A 24,152-nucleotide genomic window follows, 5' to 3' on the forward strand; every position below is an offset into this window, starting at 1 on the left:
ATAAACGTTCGGATAGTTAAGGCCTTAACTAGAAACCACCCTGTGAGACGATCCTGGTAGCGTTGGACATGTCAAAAGTCTATTACGCAGTTAATTGCCCAACGCTACTTTAGGACATCGAATGAACTACGCTGCCTCCAGGACTGAAGAGGTGGACCATAAATTACCTGAGCGGTGGTCAATCATCCGTACTGTTTCGAGGAGAAAATTCTAAACTTAGAAGAATTAAACAAGGCGTCCCGTAGGGTGGTGTCGTCTCCCCGTTTCTATATCTCGAAACAAACAACTACCAGAAGAAGTTTTCATAACCTCGTACGCACGATATTTACGTCGGGCAATGGAATCGTGGCATGTGTTCAAAGGTAAGCGGCTATCTCTTTTACTGTACTGGACGAAGGAGTATAAACTTGACCTTAATATAGCAGTCGATGGCGTCAAGATTCCGACTGTCAACAATCCCAAGGTTTTAGGTGTAACTTTTGATAGTCTATGTTCCTTTACTCGATTATCGCTAATGTACAGAACCGTAATAAAATCCTAAAGTCGCTAACCGGCAGCACATGGGGAAAGGACAAAGAAACGTTGTTGGCAGCTTACAAGGCAATCGGCCGGCCAGTCCTCAACTACGCCGAACCTGTAAGGTCGCCTGGATACAGTGAAACGCAGATGAGGAAGCTTCAGACCTGTCAGAACACTGCACTCCGGACAATGACGGGATGCCTCTTGATGTCTCCAATCGATCACTTACATAGTGAGGCCAATATACTCCCAGTTAAGAAGCATAATGAACTTCTCTCCCGGCAATTCCTGCTAGATTGCTTTCGTAGAAAACACCCTGCAGGCACCTACTTGGAGTGAAACCGCCTACTAGGAACATCAAGAGATCATTCCTTAACTACGTCTACCAAACTTCAGACGCAACTAACTTCCGACTAGCACTGACTGTCATTCAAAGTGGAGCCATCAAAACCTTCACTGACTCCCTCTCAGTGAACGGCGTATTAGGAGTCAAACCACCGCCCAATGCAGACGAAAAACTCGAGTTGCCGAAAGAAACGAGAGCGACCCTTGCGCAGCTTCGTTCTGCATATTGTAGTAGGTTAAACATCTACTTATCCAAGATAGACCCCGACTTATCCAATATATATCCGGCGTACAATGAGTCTTCGCATGACACTGACTACCTCTTTGCATGTCCTACTAATGCCACTCATCTCACATCCCTCTATACAATAATACGAGATATAAAAGTATAGAGATATACTATACATACCTACATATAAGATGTTCGACGGAAAAGTTTAGGGTAATTGCTGATTAATCTTTACTAATATCCGCCATTTGTAAAGCGACGCCTAAACTAACGTAGACCTTCGCTACTATTTACAATTTGCTAAGACACAATGACTTACTGAAACTCGGACTATCTACTTTACATAGTTGGATTCGCTGCTTTGAAAGTTTGCTACACATTGGCTGTCGACTGTCTATTAAAAAGTGGCTCAGATAAAAGCAACGAAAACAGCCATTCAAGATAGATTTTGTGTTGATTATTGGAAGATATAACAGCCCTTGCTCGGATAAAATACGGATAAATTCCGGTAAGACTTTAACCACCTCTTTGTATGCCCAGCTAATCCGACTCATATAACATCCCTGTCCCTTTGGTCCGAACTACCAAAACAACACGTTTCTTCGTACCGTTAGAGATCCTCGATGACTACCTACCTGAACCTTACCACCCAAGCTGGATTAAATAACCGGTACAATAACAGCAACCAGTATTGGATATAAAATAAACAAAGTGAAGTGTTCTTAAAAACAAAGTAAAAGAGCTATAACTGTCAAAATAATATTGATTTGAGATGTTTATTGACTTCAATTTTGATTCTTTATGGCAACGAGATGTTCTAGTTAAATCATATTAAAGCTAACTGCAATCCATACAGAGTATAATACTTGTATAATGCGTTTCTTACGTCGTCATGTTGAGCGATTAGAATGTCAATTTAAAATAACAAGAATGCACACCGGATGCTTAATGTCCAGTTATGTTTGACCTCTTGTTAGTTGTTGTCTTGCTTTATTCTTGCATTCGTATTTTTTTTCATTAATTTTGTGGCATGAAAAGCGAATTAACAATTTCCTTTACTAAAAAATAATTTTTATACTCGCAGGTGTCTAACTGTTCCACTTATATGTCCATATGTATTTTTTAATAAATTTTGCATCATCTGCATCTCACTACGCAATTAGCCGCTTTATTGCAACCACTCATCCTCCGTACCGTCAAGGTCGCATGGTTGGAATTCGTGTGCTTAATGACCAAAAATATAATAAATTTGTGGTTATTGGTACCTGACAATTTAGTTTTTTTTAGCGACCTTAATTAAATTTTGGAAACTACCACCATAGTTTATGAATTATTCGAACGGCGCTTAGCATTAGATTCTTTTGCAAATTTGTTAGATCTAAAGTTTAGGCGAAATTGTAAAATATATTGTTCACTTAGTTTTATTAAAACACTAACCGAATATACTAAATATATATTATTAACGATTAACAGCAAATAGTGTATTCTTTACATAAGTGCTACTGATTTTATGAATCGATATGCTTCAATTTGGTATCGGCTCATTGTACTTGTATGTATATAAAGCGAAAAACATGAATATGATACTAACTATATGATTTATATAACAAAATCCAAGTGGCAATTTAGTCTACTCGGAGTGATTGGTTGTGCTGCTGCTTAGCCGATTATTAGAAGCACACAATATTTTAAAATAGGAAGGGTTATTAGTAAGCTGTATTAATAGTATTAAGATTGTAAGCTGTTTTCAGTATACCGTTTAAATTATACATACATATGTGGTTGTAACATCAGGATCAAGCATGTAGAAGGTTGTAGGCCAGATCTATGAATGCTGAATAATAGACCGGCGACACCATCTGTTTACTTCTTGTGCATCTGCTTATTGTGCTTAGTTGCAAGTTCATTCTATAACGCTCTAATCCGTATTTTGACTCACTTATAAAATCCAATCAAAATCTCAAATATTTCTCCTACACTGAACAGAGATATATTATATTTGACACAACAACGAAGCAGCGAAAGCCGATTGATTGCCAGCCGAGCTATTCAAATACGTCAGCGAAATACTGATAAGGAGGATGCATTAGCTTCTTTGTAGAATATAGTCGGAGCAAGCCCGACTATTGGAATTTTAGTGTGCGCCAAATATTGTGGAATAAGCCTCCTCACTATCGCCTATAAGGTTCTATCGAGCGTTCTGTGTGAAAGACTGAAGCCGAACGTCAACAAACTGATTGGACCTTTGCCGTGTGGTTTTGGATCTAGAAAATCAACAACTGACCAGGTATTCACCATGCGCCAAATCTTGGAAAAGACCCGTGAAAAGAGAATCGACACTCGCCCCCTCTTCGTCTATTTCAAAGCCGCTTTCGACAGCACGAAAACGAGCTGCCTTATTGCTGCGATGTCTGAATTTGGTATCCCCAGAAAATTAATACGGCTGTGTAAACTGACGTTGAGCAATAACAAAAGCTACGTCAGGATCGGGAAGGACCTCTCCGAGCCGTTCGATAACAAACGAGGTTTCAGACAAGGCAATGCCTTTTCGATGACTTTTTACCGACGGTGTGAAAAGGCATGAAATCGGTGGATAACCCTGCTCACTCCCCACATAATGGTACTCTTAAAAATTACTTAAAGCGCGATAAATCAATAACTAAATACGCCAGAGATTCTAATTTTCCCACCGAGATGGTATAAAAGATCTTTATAGGAACCGGTAAGAAAATTGGATGATGGGCGTGGGACCGCCCACTTTTTGATGAAATCCCATATCTCGGGACCCGGGTAACCGATTCCGACAACATTTAGTAAGTGGCATTTTTTTTAAATTCTTATGTCACATTGTGAAAATGGACGAAATCTAACTACAATCACGTCTACTTCTTATATAGCACACCCTTAAGTTCCACTTGATACGTTCAGTTTCCAAAACGCAAATCAAGAAGCATGTCATACGAATGGATAAAAACGCTCCAGTTCTGAAAGTATTCGACGCAATACCCGCCGGGGGAAGCAGGTCAAGGGGAAGATCTCCACTCCGATGGAGAGATCAGGTGTAGCAGGACCTGGCTGCACTTGGTATCTCGAATTGGTGCCAAATTGCGAAAAAAAGAAACGACTGACGCGCCGTTGTTAACTCGGCTATAACAGCGTAAGTGGTGTCTACGCCAGTAAAGAAGAAGATGAAAAAGCTTTCGACTTACCTTAATGTTTACCTAAATGATTATCATTAAATAATATTTTGACATATAAACAATTTTAATTACGAGCTAAGAGGTCTAGGAAACTCTTCGCTTTCAGGAAGAGCCACATTTCATTTGTTGTTAAACTGGACACTCTTCAATCGGGCTTAATGCGGTAAGATTGACCGGATGCAAGCTGCATTAGCTGTATGGAGGAAAATGAGATAGAATCTCCACAGCGCTACTCCTCAAGTGTCTTGTTTTTGCCCGATCAGACGAAAACAAATATATCCAAAGGAAAAAAAGCGGAATTAAAAATAAAACACCGAAGCTGATTTGTGATAGGTTCAGGACGTTTTTGTCACTAGCTGAGATCCAACTATGCATATGAGTTTTTTTGGCTTCAGAATGTACATAACAGTCTAAATGTGGTTTTCCGACATGCTGAGGGATCAGTCATCTTACCTAATCTAACATAACCTGCAAATTTTAACAATAAACATATTCAAAAGTCCTAAAAGATTTGTAAGATAAACTTATATTTAAACAAAATATCAAATAAGTAAAATCCAAAAGTGGCTATGAGCACTGTCATATCAAATTAACTTTAAAAACCACAAAAGCGTGAAAAATTTTGTTTTGTACATATTTTCAAACAATTTTTAAATCAGATATACAAATACAATAAGAGAATTTCGAAAAATTGCATTGCGCATAGCTCCGCCCATTTTTGCTTGAAATTTTTATCTTACATCGCTCAGGTAGTCACACCGCCGATTCAAAACAAAAGAGAATGTGCACCGGATGCTTAATATATTAATATACCGCTACATCTGAACTGCTTACCTCTCGCTGTAAAAAATTGGTTTGATTAACTTTATGGAATCACCAATAGCCGAGTCATACAATTGATTAACTATTACAACATCATAATTCTCGATAATAACCAGCCCCTCACTGCAATTACGCGTTTCGCTGTAACCGCACGTCCTCCTCGCCGTTAAGGTCGCGTGCTTGAGATTCGTGTGGCAGCAGCAGGCATTGGCAAGCTTCTGCAACGGGTTTTAGCACAGTGGAAACAAAACAAAAAAATAACAAAAAGTTATTTGAATGTAGTTTGACGAAAGATAACAAAATGAATGGACTCAAATTGAGGTGTGTGAGCATACTTATTTAATAACATAATGAGCGTGGCTGCGAGTTGTTTTGCATTGCACCTGTCATTACTGAATTTTCGGTAGACAAATGGTCACAGATTTGAAGTATCATTTTCACGGGTTAGCATACGTTTGTGTAAATTTGTCTAAGAAAGCTTGTGACTGAGTATCTTTTAGTGAACACAAATATTTGTTTTGCATAGCTGCAATTGTAGTAGTGAAAATGCATTATCTAACATACATGTACATATGTACAGTGGCAAGCAAAACAATTACATTTTAAGTTAAAAATATATTTGACTAGCTCACTGCATGAGCTTGGGGAACAAGAAAAAATCACACGGAGCCAAATTTGGCGAATACGGTGGTTGATCAATAGTATTCATTGCGGCTTTGACTTCAAATTCGGTCAAAATCGTCGCTCGTTGCGATGGTGCAGTATCATCGTATAAAATCCATGAATTGTTCTTCCACAATTCCGGCCGTTTTCGACAAAAACGCCTCAATATGGCCAAATAGAACTCTCTATTGACTGTCTATCCCTCCGGAACAAATTCATGATGCACCAAACCACGGATATCGAAGAAAACAATGAGCATCATGTTATTTTTTGAGCGGTTTTGGGGTGGTTTTTAGTTGGTTTCGGATCCATGTTTTCCCTCTATTCCGATGATTGTTGACTTGTTTGTTTCAAACTTACAAACTAGTCATGTCCAAAGAGACCTGTTTACGTTACTTTTATAGAAAAAAAGGTGCGTGGAGTCCCTACGCGCGGAAGAAGTTATACTTCTTACTGATATTCAGAAATGCATATCATTTTGTATGAAAGAAAACTAGAACATTTAAATTCATTATGCACATTTTATAAAGCAAAGTCTAAATTAAGGAATTTTGACTCGGAAAGTAGTTCTGTCTCTTCGTTGCGGAAGGGAATATGCAGCGTAACCATCTCTCTTAAGTACTCTTCGAATTGGGTTGTCATAATTATAATTTGTATATCTTATATCATAGTGTTTAGACAATTTCTTGAATTCATTATTGGCGTTGCATTTGTATTGCGCACAAAACTGGGCCAAAGTAAAATGAATTTTCTTTTTATTTTTCTTTGCAGTTTTTCAATAAATTTAAATAAGTTTCTTAATCAATTTAAATAAGTTTTTTAATAAATTTAAGTAAATTTACATGTATTTTCATTTATATTTAATTATCAATAAATTTTTTTAAAATTATTTGCCCTAGTTGTCCATTTTATTTTCTCATGCATTTCAGTCGATTTTTGTATAGAAATTGGACCGGCGTAGAAGCAAAATGCGAAACAATCATGCATATATTATGTCGTTTGCACATTTGTCTGTATGTTTGTTAAAGAAAATGTTCTACAAAAGCATATTTCTATACTTAAACAAAATTATTTGAACCATCGTATATATCTTACATGCATAACCAAACCATACTTAAGACAACGCCACGAAAGTGGTGGTGTTGGTGGTAAGCACATGAAAAGTCACAATGTGAACGCATGTTCGAATCTCGACGGACTTTGTCTTTAATTTTTGCATTTTAACATCGTATATATATATATTAATAAATATTTTTCTTACTAATAGAAATTAAATTTATCACAGCAATATACCTAATATACATATACATAATATTGCTGTGATAAATTTAATTTCTATTAGTAAGAAAAATATTTATTAGTATAGTATACGATGTTAAAAGGCATACATCTTCTATCCTATCTTGTGTATCTGCACATGCTCATATGAATGTATGTATACGCATGTGCGCGTTCAGAAATTCAAAGAATTCGCAGAAATGAAACAGAAACGAAAGAAATAAAGTCAGACAAAATAGTTGAGAATTCGCAAAAATGAAAGACAAACGAAAGAAAAATAATGCGCAAGCATACATAAGCGTACTGTACTTATTGACTGCATTATTTTTGTGTAAAACCTTGGAATTATTCATTAAAATCACCACTCAGATAAAACGATATGCCTCGTCATCGCGGGTCGATTTCCAAAAAATGTAAATGAAGACTAACTACAGAAATGATTCTGTGAAGTATAGTCTTAATTTTTCAAAGGCCAACTCAGAGTATTTTAAACAAAAGTCACACAAAATAGTTGAGAATTCGCACACATGAAAGACAAACGAAAGAAAAAGAAGATAACTTCAATAATACACAAGCATACAAACATACATATGCGCAGCAGCAAGGAAAGAGGTCACAATCGGCGATCCATTGTATATTTCTTTCATGGTTATACATATAAACCATAATTGGGACAACGCAATACAAGTGTCAATGGTGGTGTTGGTGGTAAGCGCTTGAAAAGTTACGACGATCACGTAGGTTCGAATCCCAACAGAATTTATATTTAATTGAATATGTCACCAACCAAAAATTGAAACATTGTTCTACAAAAACAACAATAGCATAAGCTGGCAACATTGTGTTGTTGGTAGAGGTTGCGCATTTATGAATTTAACGCACCCATTTCCGAACTCGTATAAGAAGTATAACTTCAAAAGAATCTACTTTAGTGGGGCAAGTCGAGCAAGAACGCCTTTCATACCCAAAAGACCTACCAAAACTGTTCGAAAGGACTTACGAGAGAATTCGAGTTCTCTTGCCATCTCTCTAATACTTGTATAATGTATATCACTATATCATTATCTATGCTATCATTGCATATGACAAGTTGTAAAGATAGCAAAGTAATTTTGGGTAGTTTACTAGATAATAATATTGACAGTTACAGTAAAGTTAATATTTCATGTAGGGATACATGGAGTAACTCACCAAGATTGCTTAGATATAATTAATTAAATTTTTGACGATGAAGCTCCATGAAGGACCAGTGGTTATCGATGGTGTGGTGAATTCAATCGGGTTGTAGATCACTTCAAAACGAATTTCGTTAAGGTCGTTCAAAATCATATATACGTACGGACGCACCGACAGACGGAAATAGCAAATTTGACTCAGCTCGACACGCTAATCATTTAGATATACCTGTATATTTGATAAGATTTTCGACGTTTCCTTTTGGGTGTTACAATTTTCGTGGCAAACTTGATATACCCTGTTCCGGGTATAAAAAAATATAAAAACTTCACTGCATAACCAATTTAACATTGTTTTTCCTGTAGAAATGTTTGTCATAGCATTCGAGCTAACCCTAACATCTCTGCACTGTTTTAAGAATATTAATTATGTAAATGCTGCTTAGCTGCATTTTTATTGCTTTCTACTGTATGTGTAAAACCACCTTGCAGTTTACAATGATGCATATCTGCAATGGTGCATTCAGTGACAGATGCGTTGGAGAACCTTCATGCTAACCTCATCTCATTGCAATGCTTCAGTCGATGGTTTGATCTTTAACGTAATACAGTGCAAAATGGTGTCCGCAAAGTTGGTGAGTGAACTCAAAGACGCTTCTTGATGAGTTACAGAAAGGATGCAAAAAATATATGTATATAAATTAGTTGAGAATTATTAAAAATGTTTGGCACTAATATAAAAATAATTTAATAATAACTCAACCACTAATGTACATACTTGTATTATAAAATGAAAAGTAAAAAAGTGAAATGAGAATGAGGAATACAAAAACATGAGAATCTATCGTTTGATGATTCGAAAGTACTACCAATTTATAAGGAAATGTTGGTGAAAATATTTCGGGTTTAAGAAAATTAAAAACGTTAATTTTGCTGTTATATGAGAATTCTGCGACAGAGACTCTTTTGTGCTGTACTTTTTTCAAAACAACTTTTACAAATGAGCTTATTGAAATTTTATAAGAATTTTAGTGTGCGTTATTAATATCTGTAAACTAGATTAAAATGTGTTTAAAGTTAAATAAAGAATTATGAAGCACTAAGGTTTGAATAAATAAATATGTTCGTATATTTAAAACTGTGTTTTTTGAACGATACTTCTTGAAGTCGTTCCGAAAACTAATTTGTCGTAAAACTAAAATTGACTAGTGACTCTAATTAAAGCAACTTTTTTTTCATTTTCTCAGCTTCAAAAAAAGAAAAAAATTATACACTGATGAAACCTATAAGTATTTTCAATTAAAATCGTTGTGCGTTTTGTTTCTTATGTATAATTATAATTTCAAAAATAAACATGTTAGCCTAAAATTCATCCCGAAAATTTTATTGGAACAAAATGAACTTGCGAAACTAGTTGTGCGATAGGATTTTGACACTTTTTATACTCTCGCAACAATGTTGCTAAGGAGAGTATTATAGTTTTGTTCACATAACGGTTGTTTGTAAGTCCTAAAACTAAAAGAGTCAGATATAGGGTTATATATACCAAAGTGATCAGGGTGACGAGTAGAGTCGAAATCCGGATGTCTGTCTGTCCGTCCGTCCGTCTGTCCGTCCGTCTGTCCGTCCGTCTGTCCGTCCGTCCGTGCAAGCTGTAACTTGAGTAAAAATTGAGATATCATGATGAAACTTGGTACACGTATTCCTTGGCTCCATAAGAAGGTTAAGTTCGAAGATGGGCAAAATCGGCCCACTTCCACGCCCACAAAATGGCGGAAACCGAAAACCTATAAAGTGTCATAACTAAGCCATAAATAAAGATATTAAAGTGAAATTTGGCACAAAGGATCGCATTAGGGAGGGGCATATTTGGACGCAATTTTTTTGGAAAAGTGGGCGTGGCCCCGCCCCCTACTAAGTTTTTTGTACATATCTCGGAAACTACTATAGCTATGTCAACCAAACTCTATAGAGTCGTTTTCTTCAGGCATTTCCATATACAGTTCAAAAATGGAAGAAATCGGATAATAACCACGCCCACCTCCCATACAAAGGTTATGATGAAAATCACTAAAAGTGCGTTAACCGACTAACAAAACACCAAATTTTACGGAAGAAATTGCAGAAGGAAGCTGCACCCAGGCTTTTTTTTTAAATTGAAAATGGGCGTGGCCTCGCCCACTTATGGACCAAAAACCATATCTCAGGAAGTACTTGACCGATATCAATGAAATTCGGTATATAATATTTTCTTAACACCCTGATGACACGTACGAAATATGGGTGAAATCGGTTCACAACCACGCCTTCTTCCAATATAACGCTATTTTGAATTCCATCTGATGCCTTCTCTGTATAAATATGTAAACATTAGGAACCAATGATGATAGCGGAATAAAACTTTACAAAAATACGGTATTTTAAAAATATATAAATGACGTATAATGAAATCTCGATTATCACTTTATCATGCGAGAGTATAAAATGTTCGGTGACACCCGAACTTAGCCCTTCCTTACTTGTTATTTAATAATTTTTATTGAATGACCTGAAGACCTAAGTGATATACTTATCATTTGGAATGCAAATTAAATCAAGTAAATTACATCAACAACTGGGCGTATGAGTAATTTTCCGCCTTCCAAACTCTTATCAGCGGATTTTATAAACTATGTATATAATTAAATGTTTATGAAAATATTTAATAGCTGGGCTTATAACTAACTATAGCTCTGTTTCCCGCAGCGGGCACGCTGTAGAATTGCCCCCGATAAGGTATGCCTGTCATAAGGCGACTAACATTCAATATGCGCTATGTCTGTTATTTGGCTTTCCTCGAAATTTTAGCATAGTTTTGTTCTAAATAGTGCTATTATATTCAGCTTGAATTGATATTATAGACTTTGAATGAGATTCCTTCAAATTAATAGTTATTTGAAGTTCGAACGACAAAAGTCACCAGTCATTGAGTTTGATGCGTGCTCAACTGGTAGTAGTAAAAGTTACAAGTTCGACCCGAGGCTTAAATCTGGTACCACGGGAAGCAGCTTATTGGGTTTGGCCTTTGGGAAGATTCGTGGTGGATGTGGTTTAAACTGAAAGGCTGGCAGAATTGAAAATTCGTTTCAGTGTGGAGTCGCACAGCGACCGGGAGCCGGACCCACAGTACGACAGACGTTTTAGGTCGGCCTCGAACTCGACCAAGGTGGAAAAGGTGTCCTTTCTACCTGACCAATTGTAACCAAATAATGTTAGCAAAAAGCATATATCAACGCATTGTTTTTTAGCTATGTATTTTTAAGCATATTGGAAATGAAGAGCTAGTTCTAGTGGAGCGGAGCATTATGAACGCTCACAATTTGGAAGAATCAAAGACTGAAAATAAATATTTTCTGGTAAAATCGAAAATTTGTATAACGAGAATGTTGTGAATAGACTAAAAGCAACTAGGAGGTTGGTCAGATTGTATATATGGTGATCTGAGGAACATACGAACTGTTTCCTTGAATTTTTGGGACCAAACTAATTTTTTCTAATGTACTATATTCACTTTATGCCATTTATGTCTCAGATATTAACCGATATATTCGAATTTTGATTCGTTTTGAATACAACTCAACCATTGATCGATGTAATCTACATAAATGTAACTACAATAATACGACGACTTCAGAACCTTCACTGAATGCTTGGTGACACTCAAATACTTGTGTTTGTGACAAAGTAGACTCTCCAAAACACTTCTGCGAAATTTTCAATGTTTCTGTTACCGTGATTCTATTCGAAGACTTATATACCAGTACCGGTCAAATTTGGATGAATATTGAATCACGAAAACATTGATGAAGCTCGATTTGCAAGACCGCCGTCGGTAAAATTATACCACCCAATATATTTTTGTGGTTTTGTCATAATAGCCTTCAACAAAGAAATATATTTTTAAAAATCTAACTTTTACTTTACATAAAACTTTTTATTACAGTTCTTCGTTGCCTCAATTCTTGTCACATCATTGCTCACCGCAAATGCCGGATTGTTGGACTATGTTTACCCCGCACTTATGACCGCGTTCTACAGTCAAGTGCCAACTAAGGAGGGCTATCGATTCAAGTAATTGACAAAAAAGTCCCTGACTATTTTAACACATTAATTAAAACTTGTGATCCACCCAGGCAGGAGGACCCAAATGGCAGTTCACGTGAGGAAATTGGCGTTATTATGAATCCAGATACGCCGGATGAGGAATTGGTGATAATGGGCATGTACAAGGTGTATGACGAGAAAACCGATACCGAGACGATAACGATGTATACAGCCGATAAAAATGGTTATCAACCGCGTTTTAAATTGAAGAATCGTAAACTAAGTTCCAAGCTCTTAATGACGTCGACTGGTTAAGCGAAGAAACTGTGAGAAACCATATATAATTGTTATTGCATGGATGCAAATGGAAATTAAAATAGTTACAGATGATTATAAATACAACAACTAAGTTAGTGCTACTAACCAATAACAGTTATGAAAATATATTGTTTAATGTTTTCAAAAGGGAACATAATTTAGTAATCCTTCAATTTTCACTTCATATTTTTGCTCTATTATTCTTTGTCATCTTTTGTGTCTTTGAGTTGGGATCAACAAAAATCCAGGCTTTTCGCGGAACCGGAACATGATCTTAGTCTTTTCTTGGATTAGTATTATTTGGGTTTTATGGGTGGGTTTTATGTGTGTCAACTTCTTCGTTGCTTCCTTATATAATTACATACATATACTACATATACACCAGGGTGTCCCTTATAAAGGAGATTTTTTTTAGATATCGAAATGCATACCTCCTATTTCTTTTTCAGCTACCTAGTCTTACTTAAATCCAAAATTTCATATCCCTAGGTCAGCATTAACCCGTGCTGACAGAACTCTGAAAATCGTGAAATTTGCTGTTTTTAACCCTTTCCGTTATATAGCTAAAGCAATTGAAATATTAAATTTTTTATGAAATATTTATTAAAAGAATAGAAAATTAGAGATCAGGCAGAATATTTTCTTTTGAGGGTATTTTTTACAGTCTGGAAAATTGCTTTTGCTCTTCTTTTGCAGTGGTCAAAATCTTGCGTAAGTTTTACAGGTTTTTCAGCTGTAACATTAACTTCCGTTAAAGAAAGCACTTTCCTTTTCGCCACTGAATAGGTAGCATCTTCATCGCATGTAGAAACGAGCCTCCAGAAGAAACTTTTATCAAATTTTAATTGAGCAAATAAATTTGTGTTCTTGACAGACACAAAATCACTTAATGATTTTCTTGCAACAATAAATAAGGCAGTATTATTAACAATTTATTGAAAACAGTTTAAAAAAGAGTACTATTTAGTAAATATACAATAACTATACATTAAACAATAAAAAGTATTTATTGTATTCCTACTTACTGTACAAATAATCAGACATATCTTCTTTAGATGGAATATATGTGGGTATCTCTTTCCAGAATCATACAAACTGTATCTTTGGAAATTCACTACAAGTACCAAAGATGTTGACAAAACTTTCTCAGGGCTGGTTTGGAGATCAATTTGTCAACAGTTTTATATTCCTTAAGCCTCTTTCAAAAATCTTGTTGATTTGGTGCCTTCACTTCCAGACTACATCCTAGCCATGGTTTTACATATAAAACCGCAATGAATAAACAGACGTCTTGAAGTGCTCGCTTATCCTTGGCACTAAGTTTGAAGTGAGATTGCAACAAACATATCTTTAAAGAGTAAGCCACTCTAGCCAATCAATTTGCTTGATGCATCGCTCAAAGAATTCTAATGTTAAATTTTTTTCACTGTCTCCTCCGAAGAAAATTATAGATAGTTCAATCAGTTCCCGATAATCGCCACGTCTAATGGTTTATTGCAGTTCTTGATTATAAAATTTCCACAAATCTTCTATTATTGTGTTACAAAAATATCGTGTGACGATATCGGTATTTGTTTCAATGGCAGCAGTGTAAAAAGTTTTCCAGTTGTCTTTAAACTTTTTGAACAATGGTATATCAGGGCTTTTTGTGACTTCGTGGATTTTTGTTTCGAGGGCACATTTTAAAACCAGTTCGTAAACGTTATAGCGGCAAGCAAAGAGTAGTAATTCCCTGTATAGTTTTTATTTATTTTCTATTACTGCTTAATTAATTCCATTGCCATCTTTAAAATATATAACAATACATGTTAATTACGAGAATAATGGAGAACAAATTACAAATGCCGCGACTACGCACTGCTACGGCCGCGCAACATAGTATGTTTACAAAGTGCCTTCCAAAAAAATAAAACAGAACAAATGGTTTTTTCGGCAAAATCAATTTATTTTATTCAAAATAGTCTTCTTCTGCTTCAATACAGCTTTTTGTACTGTCCAAAAGCGTGTCAAACGAGTGTTTTAGCTCGTTGGCCGTAGGAAGAAGTCGCTCGGTGCCATTTCAGGTGAATACGACAATTTTTGGTTGTCAGCCAATTTGTGCAGAACAAACCGTGCACACATCTTTCGTAAGCCCAAATGTTCGGTCAGAATGTGATAAATCGATGTTTTAGAGATGTTCAATTCAATTTCCCTGAATTTCAATGACGATTTCGGCTGATTTTTGATGACTTCACGCACAGTTTCGATGGAATTTCCGGTGATCACGGATTTTGATTGGCCCACATGTTGATCATCATTTATGTCCTCATGATCACTTTGAAAACGTTGAAACCACTCGTGATCGTGATGTCGCCAAAATTTAATGTTGGCTCTTTGTTCGAAGCTCGTTTTCGCACCGATAATACAAACATACTGACACTTAAAACGCAATAACTTCACTTCCAATCTATGAAATGTCATGAAATTCTCACTGGACAATCGATAAAGATAGCAGAGGCCGCTAGATTCAAAAAGTCTTCTTCACTTTGGAATGTACCTTGTATAAACATGATTCGATGCAAGTCGGTACGGGTTATTGTACTCCAAATAAGGTAAAAATATATTTCCGAGTGTTTAGAGGCAAATGGACAAAATTTAGACTTATGCGATAGAAATTTAAAACTTTGAAAAATTAGGAACACCCCAACATACACGCAAACACTGATCGACATAACGTTTGTTAGAAAAAGGAAAATCATTATATGTAGTATATGGGAGTTGGTTAGTATCAACCCGATTTTCTCTATGTTGCCAACAGCACATGCCATTAACATGCCGCATACTAAAAAATGTTCTATGAGTTTCATAAAGTACCTCATATACGAGTATAACCGCCAATCATATGGAGCAAAGTCACCCGGTTGTTATATGTTTGTTAGATGGTAGCTAGGTCAAGTTTCCGTCCGCTTTTATCCAGTTTAAGTACAAAGCTACACTGTTGTGAGTAAAGCACGTTATCTTATCTTCTTTGAGATAACTTATATAGCGGCCGATATATGCGGTGTAAAGTCAAGCCAAAATCTTTATGTTAGGTATATGGGCGCTAAGCTAAATATTCTCCCGTTTAAACATATTTTTAACACACAGAAATACTGTAATCAGAAACTAATTCTCTCAAGTTTTCAATTGTATATCATATACATTGACCGTTATTTTCGTTAAAAAGTCAACTATAGATACTGGGTTCTACATATTCGGTTCCTAGGGGCGTGAACAGGTTCGGTTCGATTTGTACAAATTTTAGTCTTAAGATGGCATACTTCAAGGCCATTATCTGTGTAAAGTCTCATCTTGATATATTTATTTGATTCTTGTGGCTTAAGTGTTTTAGAAGATTTGTATATAAAACCAATAAGTTCCGCCCAAGCGCACTTTTTCAAAATTTTTCGCCCACAGGTGCCCCTCACTTTTGCGTAGTGGACCAATTACGGCCATCTACGAACTTGCTATGCAATAAGTCTACCAAGTTTGACCACGGTATCTAAATTTTTACTCAAGTTACGGACGGACGGACGAACAGAAAGACAGTCACTCGGATTTCAACTTTACTCATCATCTTGATCATTTATATATGTATATATATCTCTATGTCTATCTCGATTAGTTTTAGGTGATACGTACAACTGTTAGGTGAATAAAAATACTTGTATTATACTCTGCAGCAACTTGTTTCAAGAGTATAAAAATTATTATTTATTTGATTGACCTCGCTGCAATGATTTCAATATGAATTTTCCTACCACAACTTTTATAAATGTTTGATTGATCTTTTTTTGTTATGTGTTATCTGTCATCAAACTGGTCGATGCCTTCGAACAGCTGATTAATTTTATGCGACGTGATTTAATTAATATGGGGTTCTTATGGTTGAAGAGTATTTCTTGCTAGTTGAGATATTTATTTACTGTTGAATTGGCGAGATAGGGCTAGAAAAGATAAGATGTATAAGGATGTTTAAGAAATTATGGATCTGTACTCGATATTTGTAGAGAATTTGTTTAAACTAGAGAAATTTTAAATTTTATGATGATGAGACGTAGCCACGTTCAAAATTTGAAAGAGTTTATCTTAAAAATTAATTCCAAAGAGTATTCTTTTAAATGATAATAGGCATTGCCCATTAACTTTGGAGTTTATGTGTTTTTTCTTTATAAAAGTAGGAAAACTCGAAAAGAATCACCCTTTATAATTAAATAGTGACGTTTCACCATATTATGAATTGCTCTACTTTATAGAAAGCTGCCGACGTACTACCGAGCGTAACTACATTTTTTGACTACTAGAAAGAGCTTCTCTCCATACTTCGAACTTTCACCTTATGTTTTTTGTGATGACACTGGTTCACAGATTTCTACTCGTTTTATTGTGTTCTTATAAAGATATATTTATATATAATCAAAGCCGATGTCTAATTATTGACGTGTTCGTTTCGCCGAGTGTTGGAAAGAAGTGAACTATTCCAGTTGTTCAAACAAACTGGCAGTGCTGACGTTGTCCGTGTTATATTATTCCGAAAAATATATTAGGTCTACAACTTTGCTTCCGCCGTTTTCCAATAGATGTCTATATTCTATCGATCTTGGACATTTGCGTCAACATTAACCCAACAAAATATTTGTAGAGATTTGTTTGCATCTCAAACTTATTGTCAAGTGAAAATGTCACTTTTTGAGCCGAATTCTCGACATTTGCGGGGAATTTTGCTTTTCTTTTTTAGTTCCAAAAAAAGTGTGCCTGAGGCTTATCGAATGCTTTCGGATATGTGCGGTGAGGCTGTCCTAAGTGAAAGAACATGTCGCGAATGGTTTCAATGTTTTAAGAATGGTGATTATGAAGTCGAAGACTGGCATGGTGGTGGAAGGGAAAAGATTTTCGAAGATGCTGAATTGGAAGCATTACTTGACCAAGATGCATTTCAAACCCAAGAAGAATTGGCCGAATCGTTGCAAGTGATACAGCAAGCCCTATCAAAACGCCTCAAAGCAATGGGGATGATTCAGAAACAAGGAAACTGGGTTCCTTACGACGTGACACCAAGAGATGTCGAACGGCGCTTCTTTGCATGTGAATAGCTGCTTCAAAGGTACAACCGAAAGAGATTTTTACATCGCATTGTAACTGACGACGAAAAATGTGTCCACTATGATAATTCTAAGCGAAGAAAGTCATGGACCAGCTGAGGGTGATATATTATGAGCTGGTAAAGCTAAGTCAAACCATCACAGGAGATCGATACCGAACGCAATTGATGCGTTTGAGCCGAGCACTAAAAGAAAAACGGTCACAGTACGAGGAAAGACACGATAAAGTCATTCTCCAGCATGACAATGCTCGGCCTCACGTCGCAAAGGTGGTCAAAAAATATTTGGAGACGCTGAAATGATAGATCTTACCCCATCCGGCAGACATTGCGCCATCTGACTACCACTTGTTCCGATCGATGACACACGGACAGTAATTCGCTCGATCATAGTAGGCGGACGAGCACTTCAGTTCTTATAAAGAAGTCAAAAATTGGATTGATACTTGGATCGACTCGAAAGATGAGGAGTTCTTTCGTCACGGAATACGCATGCTGCCAGAACATTTTTGTAACCGTTTTTATACGATAAAGCCTTAAATTTACAAAAAAAAAACGGCGTGAGCATTAGTTGTAGACCTAATATATATCTTAATTTTTGAGAGGAACCATTCAAAATGGAAAAATTGGTACACAAATCGTAAAAAAAACTTGGAATAACTTTGTTGTTGCTTTTACATGTTAAATTTTTGACAAGAGGGCACAAAGATAGCAAGCAGAATAAATATAAAATAAAAATATCTGACATATAATTAATGAATGTTCAATTTAATTCCAAATTGGCCCCAAACTATGACTGTCACATAACTAATAATTTGCTTAATCGATATTTTTTATATTTATGTTTAATAGAATGCGCATGTACAGGTGTATAAATTATAATATGTATTTGATCATTCCAACGAACTAGTTGGTTACTTAGAAGGTCATTTCTGTCGTCTTCGCGATCTTGACTTTTGTCGACATGTCGGTGACTTGAAATGTGGCTAAACCAGAAAACGTATTAGGCAATATTATTCAATAATAAAAAACAAAAAAGATTTATTCTTTATAGATGCGTGCATGTGTGATTTATACAAATATTTAAACACGTTTGGCTTGGATCATTGCGTTTTTTGAGAAATTATGTGAAAGCAAATAAACTGAGACTCTCACCTTTTAAAGAATTTGAAGTATATAGCTTTTTCCGAATATCTGGCGTATTTTTTTTAATTCTGTTTATTATCTATTTTTCATACGTTTTTTAATGGGATCGTGGAAAGCGTACATACCAAGCATACTGTGTAGACCAAAAGAGGTTTACTTTTTTAAGTAGCTACATTTTTTTGGTTTATTCTTTATTCGGCGACATCTCTTATTCGATATTCGAAGTTGATCGCTTTTACATTCATCCATCTGAAAAACACTGCACAGGTGTGTACGGTTATGTGGATGTCTGATTGGAAGAGGGCCAGCTAGTATGCTCTTTGAATTTCTATACGGGAGATGTACTATATGCCAGTCTTATCGGTGAAGAAATTGTTTCTACACAACTTCTTGAAAAAATTATGTTCAATTTATTTATGACAAAATGACAGATATATTCTGATAACGTCATTCAGAGAATAATAAAGTGGATGTTTAATAAGTACTTCTATTATTGATTGGGTTTCTTGGAATTCATGCAAGCCAAATGTTATTTATATAATAATCTTTCAAGAAAATTTAGTAATTATTAAGGAACCGGTGGTCTAAGAAGTATTTAGCATTTTAATTATAGTAATTGAAAGTATTAGAATCAGTTGTTATTCTGAAGAATAAGTCAATGACTAAGCTGAATTATGGCTGTTGTTGTAACTGCTATTTCAAAACTTCCACAATAAACGTTAACTTTGATATTTTCGAACAGTAAGGGACAAGACTAAATATTTTCTGCCATCAAACAGTTCTCGCACTTGCGACTTGGCTCCCACCTAGCTGTTGACAGTCATAGCTTTGATGTCGTAGATAATTTAATAAGACGAACGACTGGCGCGCTGTTGTAAACTCGGCAATAACCACGTAAGTGGTGTTTACGCCAATAAAAAAGAAGAAGCAGAAGAATTTGAGGGTAACACGGGTGCGATGTGCAGATCGCATTCTTCATAGATATGCGCAGCATGACTGTTACATGACAGTTGAACAGCAAGTGCAATTAGAGACGTTATTAATTGAACTTTTGTGATAGCAGGTGTCTATTTATATCATAGTGTCTCCAAGCTTGCACAACTTAAAGTAACTAATCATCAAAAAATCACCAAGAACGGAGTATATTAATTGATTACTTATTACAGCATCATAAGATGATTTTCAAATCTGCGTATCACTGCAGTAGGACGTTTGGACCCGCCTGTTTATCTCGTTGTTACCTATTTGGTTTGCACATATGTTTATATTTACACTGGAATGTAGTAAAAATGCAACTTAGGTTCAGAATAAGTTTATACTAAGTTGTTATTACTTTGCGTGCTAGTCTTGAATTTGGTTCAACAGGCATATTATTCAGCCGAATTTATTGCAATGATATATGACAGCTTGCTCTTTTTAATCTCTATTTAATTAGTTCACTTTATATGACTTACACCATTCGTTGTTCGATTCGTCACTTTTTAAAGTTTTCGATTTGACATTTGAAAGAAATTTTGTAGCCTTACAAAAAAGTGCATTTATATGACTTGCCACTGCATGCGTATATCTAGTTGCAAATTACAAATATGCATATCTGAAGTGATGGATTCAGTGACAGATGATTTGGAAACCTTCGTGTTAACTCCTCTTATTACAGTGCTTCAGTCGTTTATTTGATCTTTAACGTAGTACAGTGCAAAATGGTGTCCGTAAAGTTGGTAAGTGATCCAAAAGAATCTTGGCGATCAGTCAAAAAAAGGATACAACATATGAAGAAGCTTAGAATTAGACTATTAATGGTGAAACCTTATATTATTATATTGCTTGGAAAACATTGTAATATATTAAAAGGAAAATTTCAATTACATTTCGATATTGGCTGAAATATGGTTTATTAAATATGTAAAGTAATTACTGCAGGAGCACGAAATAATGAGAAAATATTGTTTGATATTTCAAAGTTATATTAATTTGCAAGTAATAACGAAGGTGATTCTATTAAAAGTTGACAGTTCTTTCGAATATTTAAACTTATACATAGTTTAAAGCGCACTTCTCCTTCTTCTTATTGGGCGTAGACACCGCCTAGGCGATGATAGCCGAGTTTCCTTTTCACTGTTCGGCGTCAATTGGAGATCCCAGATGAAAGTACGTCCTTCTCCAGCAGATGTTTCCAACGGAGTTGAGGTCATCCCCTGCGTCGACTGTTTATTTGATGACGGCAGATATTTCGTCTGCTCTATTTAGTTCTGCAGCTCGTATTACTTTCTCCAGGAACAGATTCCAGAAGAGGAACGAATGGCTATCGAACTCACTTGCTATCGAACGACTCGGAGAGATCCTTCATGATCCTGACGGTGCTTTTGGTATTGTTCAACGTCAGAGTTTGCAGGGCTAAAGCCACATTGATAAAATCTCATCAGTTGGTTCGCGGTGGACTTTAATCTTTCTCACAGTAAACTCGATAGAATCTTATATTCGACATTGAGGAAGCTTATCCCACGATCGTTGGCGGTCCGGTGTTAAAAGCTTCTGTTAGTTGCCGCATATTTTCGTAAAATTTCGAGCATTACCTCTGTCGGCCAGCTTGTCAAGCTATTCATACTCACGCATTTCTGCCTATCTCTTTTTTATCTACAAATGCGTGCCTCTTCCTTCTTCAACTCTCGGTATCTAGCCCATCACGCACGTGTTGTGGTAGATTGTAACGATGCCAGGTATGCAGTCTGTTTTCTCTCCACTACGACACGACACTCCCCATCCTGCCAGCTGTTCGTTTATTCATTCGTAAGGAGCTTGAAATGCCATTCCACAGTTCCTTTATACTTGCTGAGCGTACTGCTTTTCATATTATTAGATCGAAAGATCTGATCAAGGACTTTTTCGTTTTCTAATTGAATTACGTAACAAGTTAGCTGTAGATAAAAGCATTTCAGAGTAATTTTTTCAATATTATTCATTTTGGTTGAACTTTCTGAATATCTTTATTTGTAGATAGATTTGATACAACTGAGTAATTCTCAAATAGATTAGTGACAACTAATTATTCCTTTGAAAGCTATAGAGAATTAGTAGTAAAACAATATAAAATATTCCTCGGGGTACTTCCTACAGCAAACTGTTTGGATCACGCAATTTTTTCTAATATTGCTTACCAACACATTCGCATTTCACCCGAGCTTTGCATGGATGGTTTCAATTTATATTCTATCAGCTTAACACACTCCCTAATTTTTAGTAATCTTTTAGAGCCAATAATCAATACATAAATATATTATTACCCCTGACCTGACCCCGAATTATTAATCAGTTTTGGCAGGAAAATTGTTCAAGCTCGAGACACATAACACAAAATCTCTTTGTATACATATTTCTGATCTTTCGCAATAAGAATTTTTAAACAAATCAACTTTTATAACTCTATTGTCATCAAACAGTTTTTGACAGCATCAATTTTTATCATCTCTTTGCTATCCGCAAATACACAAATGTTGGATTATATTTATCCTGGATTCATGACCATGTACTACAGTCAGGTACCTACAAAGGAGGGCTATCGTTCCAAGTAACTGGCAAACAAGTCTATAACTATTTTAATACATTAATTACCACTTTTGTTCTACCTAGACAGGAGGAGCCGAATGGCAGTACACGCGAGGAGATTGGCGTTATTATGAATCCCGGTACGGCGAATGAGGAATTGGTGATAATGGGCATGTACACGGCCTATGACGAGAAGAGCGATACTGAGACTATGACGATATATACAGCCGATAAAAATGGCTATAAATCGCGTTATAAGGTGATGAAGTGTCGCAATACTGACCCTATGACGAAGAAGTGTGGATTGAGTGCCAAGGTTTTAAAGTCATTGGCCAAAGGCAGTAAATAGTGTACCATATTTCATATGCTGTTTCCAAATACAATTAATAATTTTATGTGGAAATCTCTACAATGGAAATTTTGATAATTATCACAAATCTATATTTACTTAGTGTTTGTAAAGTAGGGAAGACAAATTTAATCTAAATATAATCTAAATAAAATGTTGCTTAGCGAATTTTTTCAAAGTTTTATGACCACTCAGCTCCCAATGGAGATGTATCAGTTTTGTCAGATCAATTTTTCAGTATTCATTGAAAAGTTCATTGTCTCAAGCTGATTCGGTTTTGTTTCCATGTCGTTTTGTGGATCATCAACATATAATGATCTTCATGTTGTTTTTCTCTTAAATACCTTTTTTATGTGCTATCACAAGGTTCCTTATTAACGCGTGATCCAAGTAGAGATATTTTTTCGCTAGCCATTTTTTGTCAGATCATGCGTGAGTAGTGAGAAAAGACTTCTTCTTTTGGAGATAAAAACGGAAATAGTTGTGGCGTGCACGCTGATATTATTAACCTTATATCATCTGGAGGATGATGAATACTTTTCGAAAACGTGCACTATTTGCAAACTGAGTTTTATTCATTACTGTCAGTGTTATAGACTTAAATTTGTAGTTAATAATTATTAAGAAATTTCAATTTCAAAACTCAACTTAAGATAGCATAACATTTGAAAAAAGTGAATGATTTCCATGAACCACAAATATTATCACAGAGTTAAACTTGTTGACCAACTTCCTTACAATACACTACTCTATATAAATGTCCCCGCAAATTGAGTGCACATGAGTGTTCTAAACATTAGAGCTTTCATTGAGTAGTGAAGAAGTGTCAGTAAGCTCAGCATTACAGTTTATAACGGGTATTTCATGTAGTTTTCAATAAAGATATACTTCCAGGTGAAGGTACGCCCTTCTCCAGCAGATATTTTCAATGGAGTGTAGCTCTTTCTCTGATTCCACCGGCGGCTACTGCGTTGAATACTCTCAGAGCTGAAGTGTTTTCATACTCGGCACTCGGACGATATGACCTAGCCAGCGTAGTCTCTGTCTTTTAATTTGTCAATGCCGTCGTACATTTCGTACAGCTCATCGTTCCATCGACTGCGGTATTTGCCATTGACAATGCGAAAAGGACCTTCAATTTTTTCACTCGAAAACTCGTAACGAAGATTTTTTCGGGTGTTTATGGGTGTTTAAATCTGATGTTTTATCTCTACTATAAATAGTAATTCCATATACAAACTTACTACACAATAGTTTAGGGCAGTTTGAGTGATTAGTAAAGATGTTGTGCTAAGCTAAGTTATGATCTTATACACAATATATAGCATTCATGATAAGAATTGGTTTATAGACACACTAGTTC

The 24,152-nt window shown here is 35.7% G+C and overlaps 2 protein-coding genes and 1 pseudogene across 2 annotated transcripts; 2 read left to right on the forward strand and 1 right to left on the reverse strand.

The window, feature by feature from the left end:
• Positions 1-7,416: 7,416 nt before the first annotated feature.
• On the reverse strand, positions 7,417-7,515 carry LOC120780991 (annotated as a pseudogene).
• A 1,302-nt stretch (positions 7,516-8,817) lies between these two features.
• Positions 8,818-12,756, forward strand: LOC120780576. Its single transcript, XM_040112838.1, has 3 exons — positions 8,818-8,866; positions 12,214-12,341; positions 12,404-12,756. The coding sequence occupies exons 1-3, from the start codon at positions 8,849-8,851 to the stop codon at positions 12,627-12,629; spliced, it is 372 nt and encodes a 123-aa protein (XP_039968772.1). The 5' UTR covers positions 8,818-8,848; the 3' UTR covers positions 12,630-12,756.
• A 7,841-nt stretch (positions 12,757-20,597) lies between these two features.
• LOC120780757 lies at positions 20,598-22,789 on the forward strand. The gene is made up of 3 exons (XM_040113012.1): positions 20,598-20,615; positions 22,335-22,462; positions 22,525-22,789. Exons 1-3 carry the CDS (start codon positions 20,598-20,600, stop codon positions 22,787-22,789), a joined length of 411 nt encoding a protein of 136 aa, XP_039968946.1.
• The last annotated feature ends 1,363 nt before the right edge of the window (positions 22,790-24,152 follow it).

Source organism: Bactrocera tryoni, unplaced genomic scaffold (assembly GCF_016617805.1).
Source record: "Bactrocera tryoni isolate S06 unplaced genomic scaffold, CSIRO_BtryS06_freeze2 scaffold_25, whole genome shotgun sequence".
NCBI classification, from domain to species: Eukaryota; Metazoa; Arthropoda; class Insecta; order Diptera; family Tephritidae; genus Bactrocera; species Bactrocera tryoni.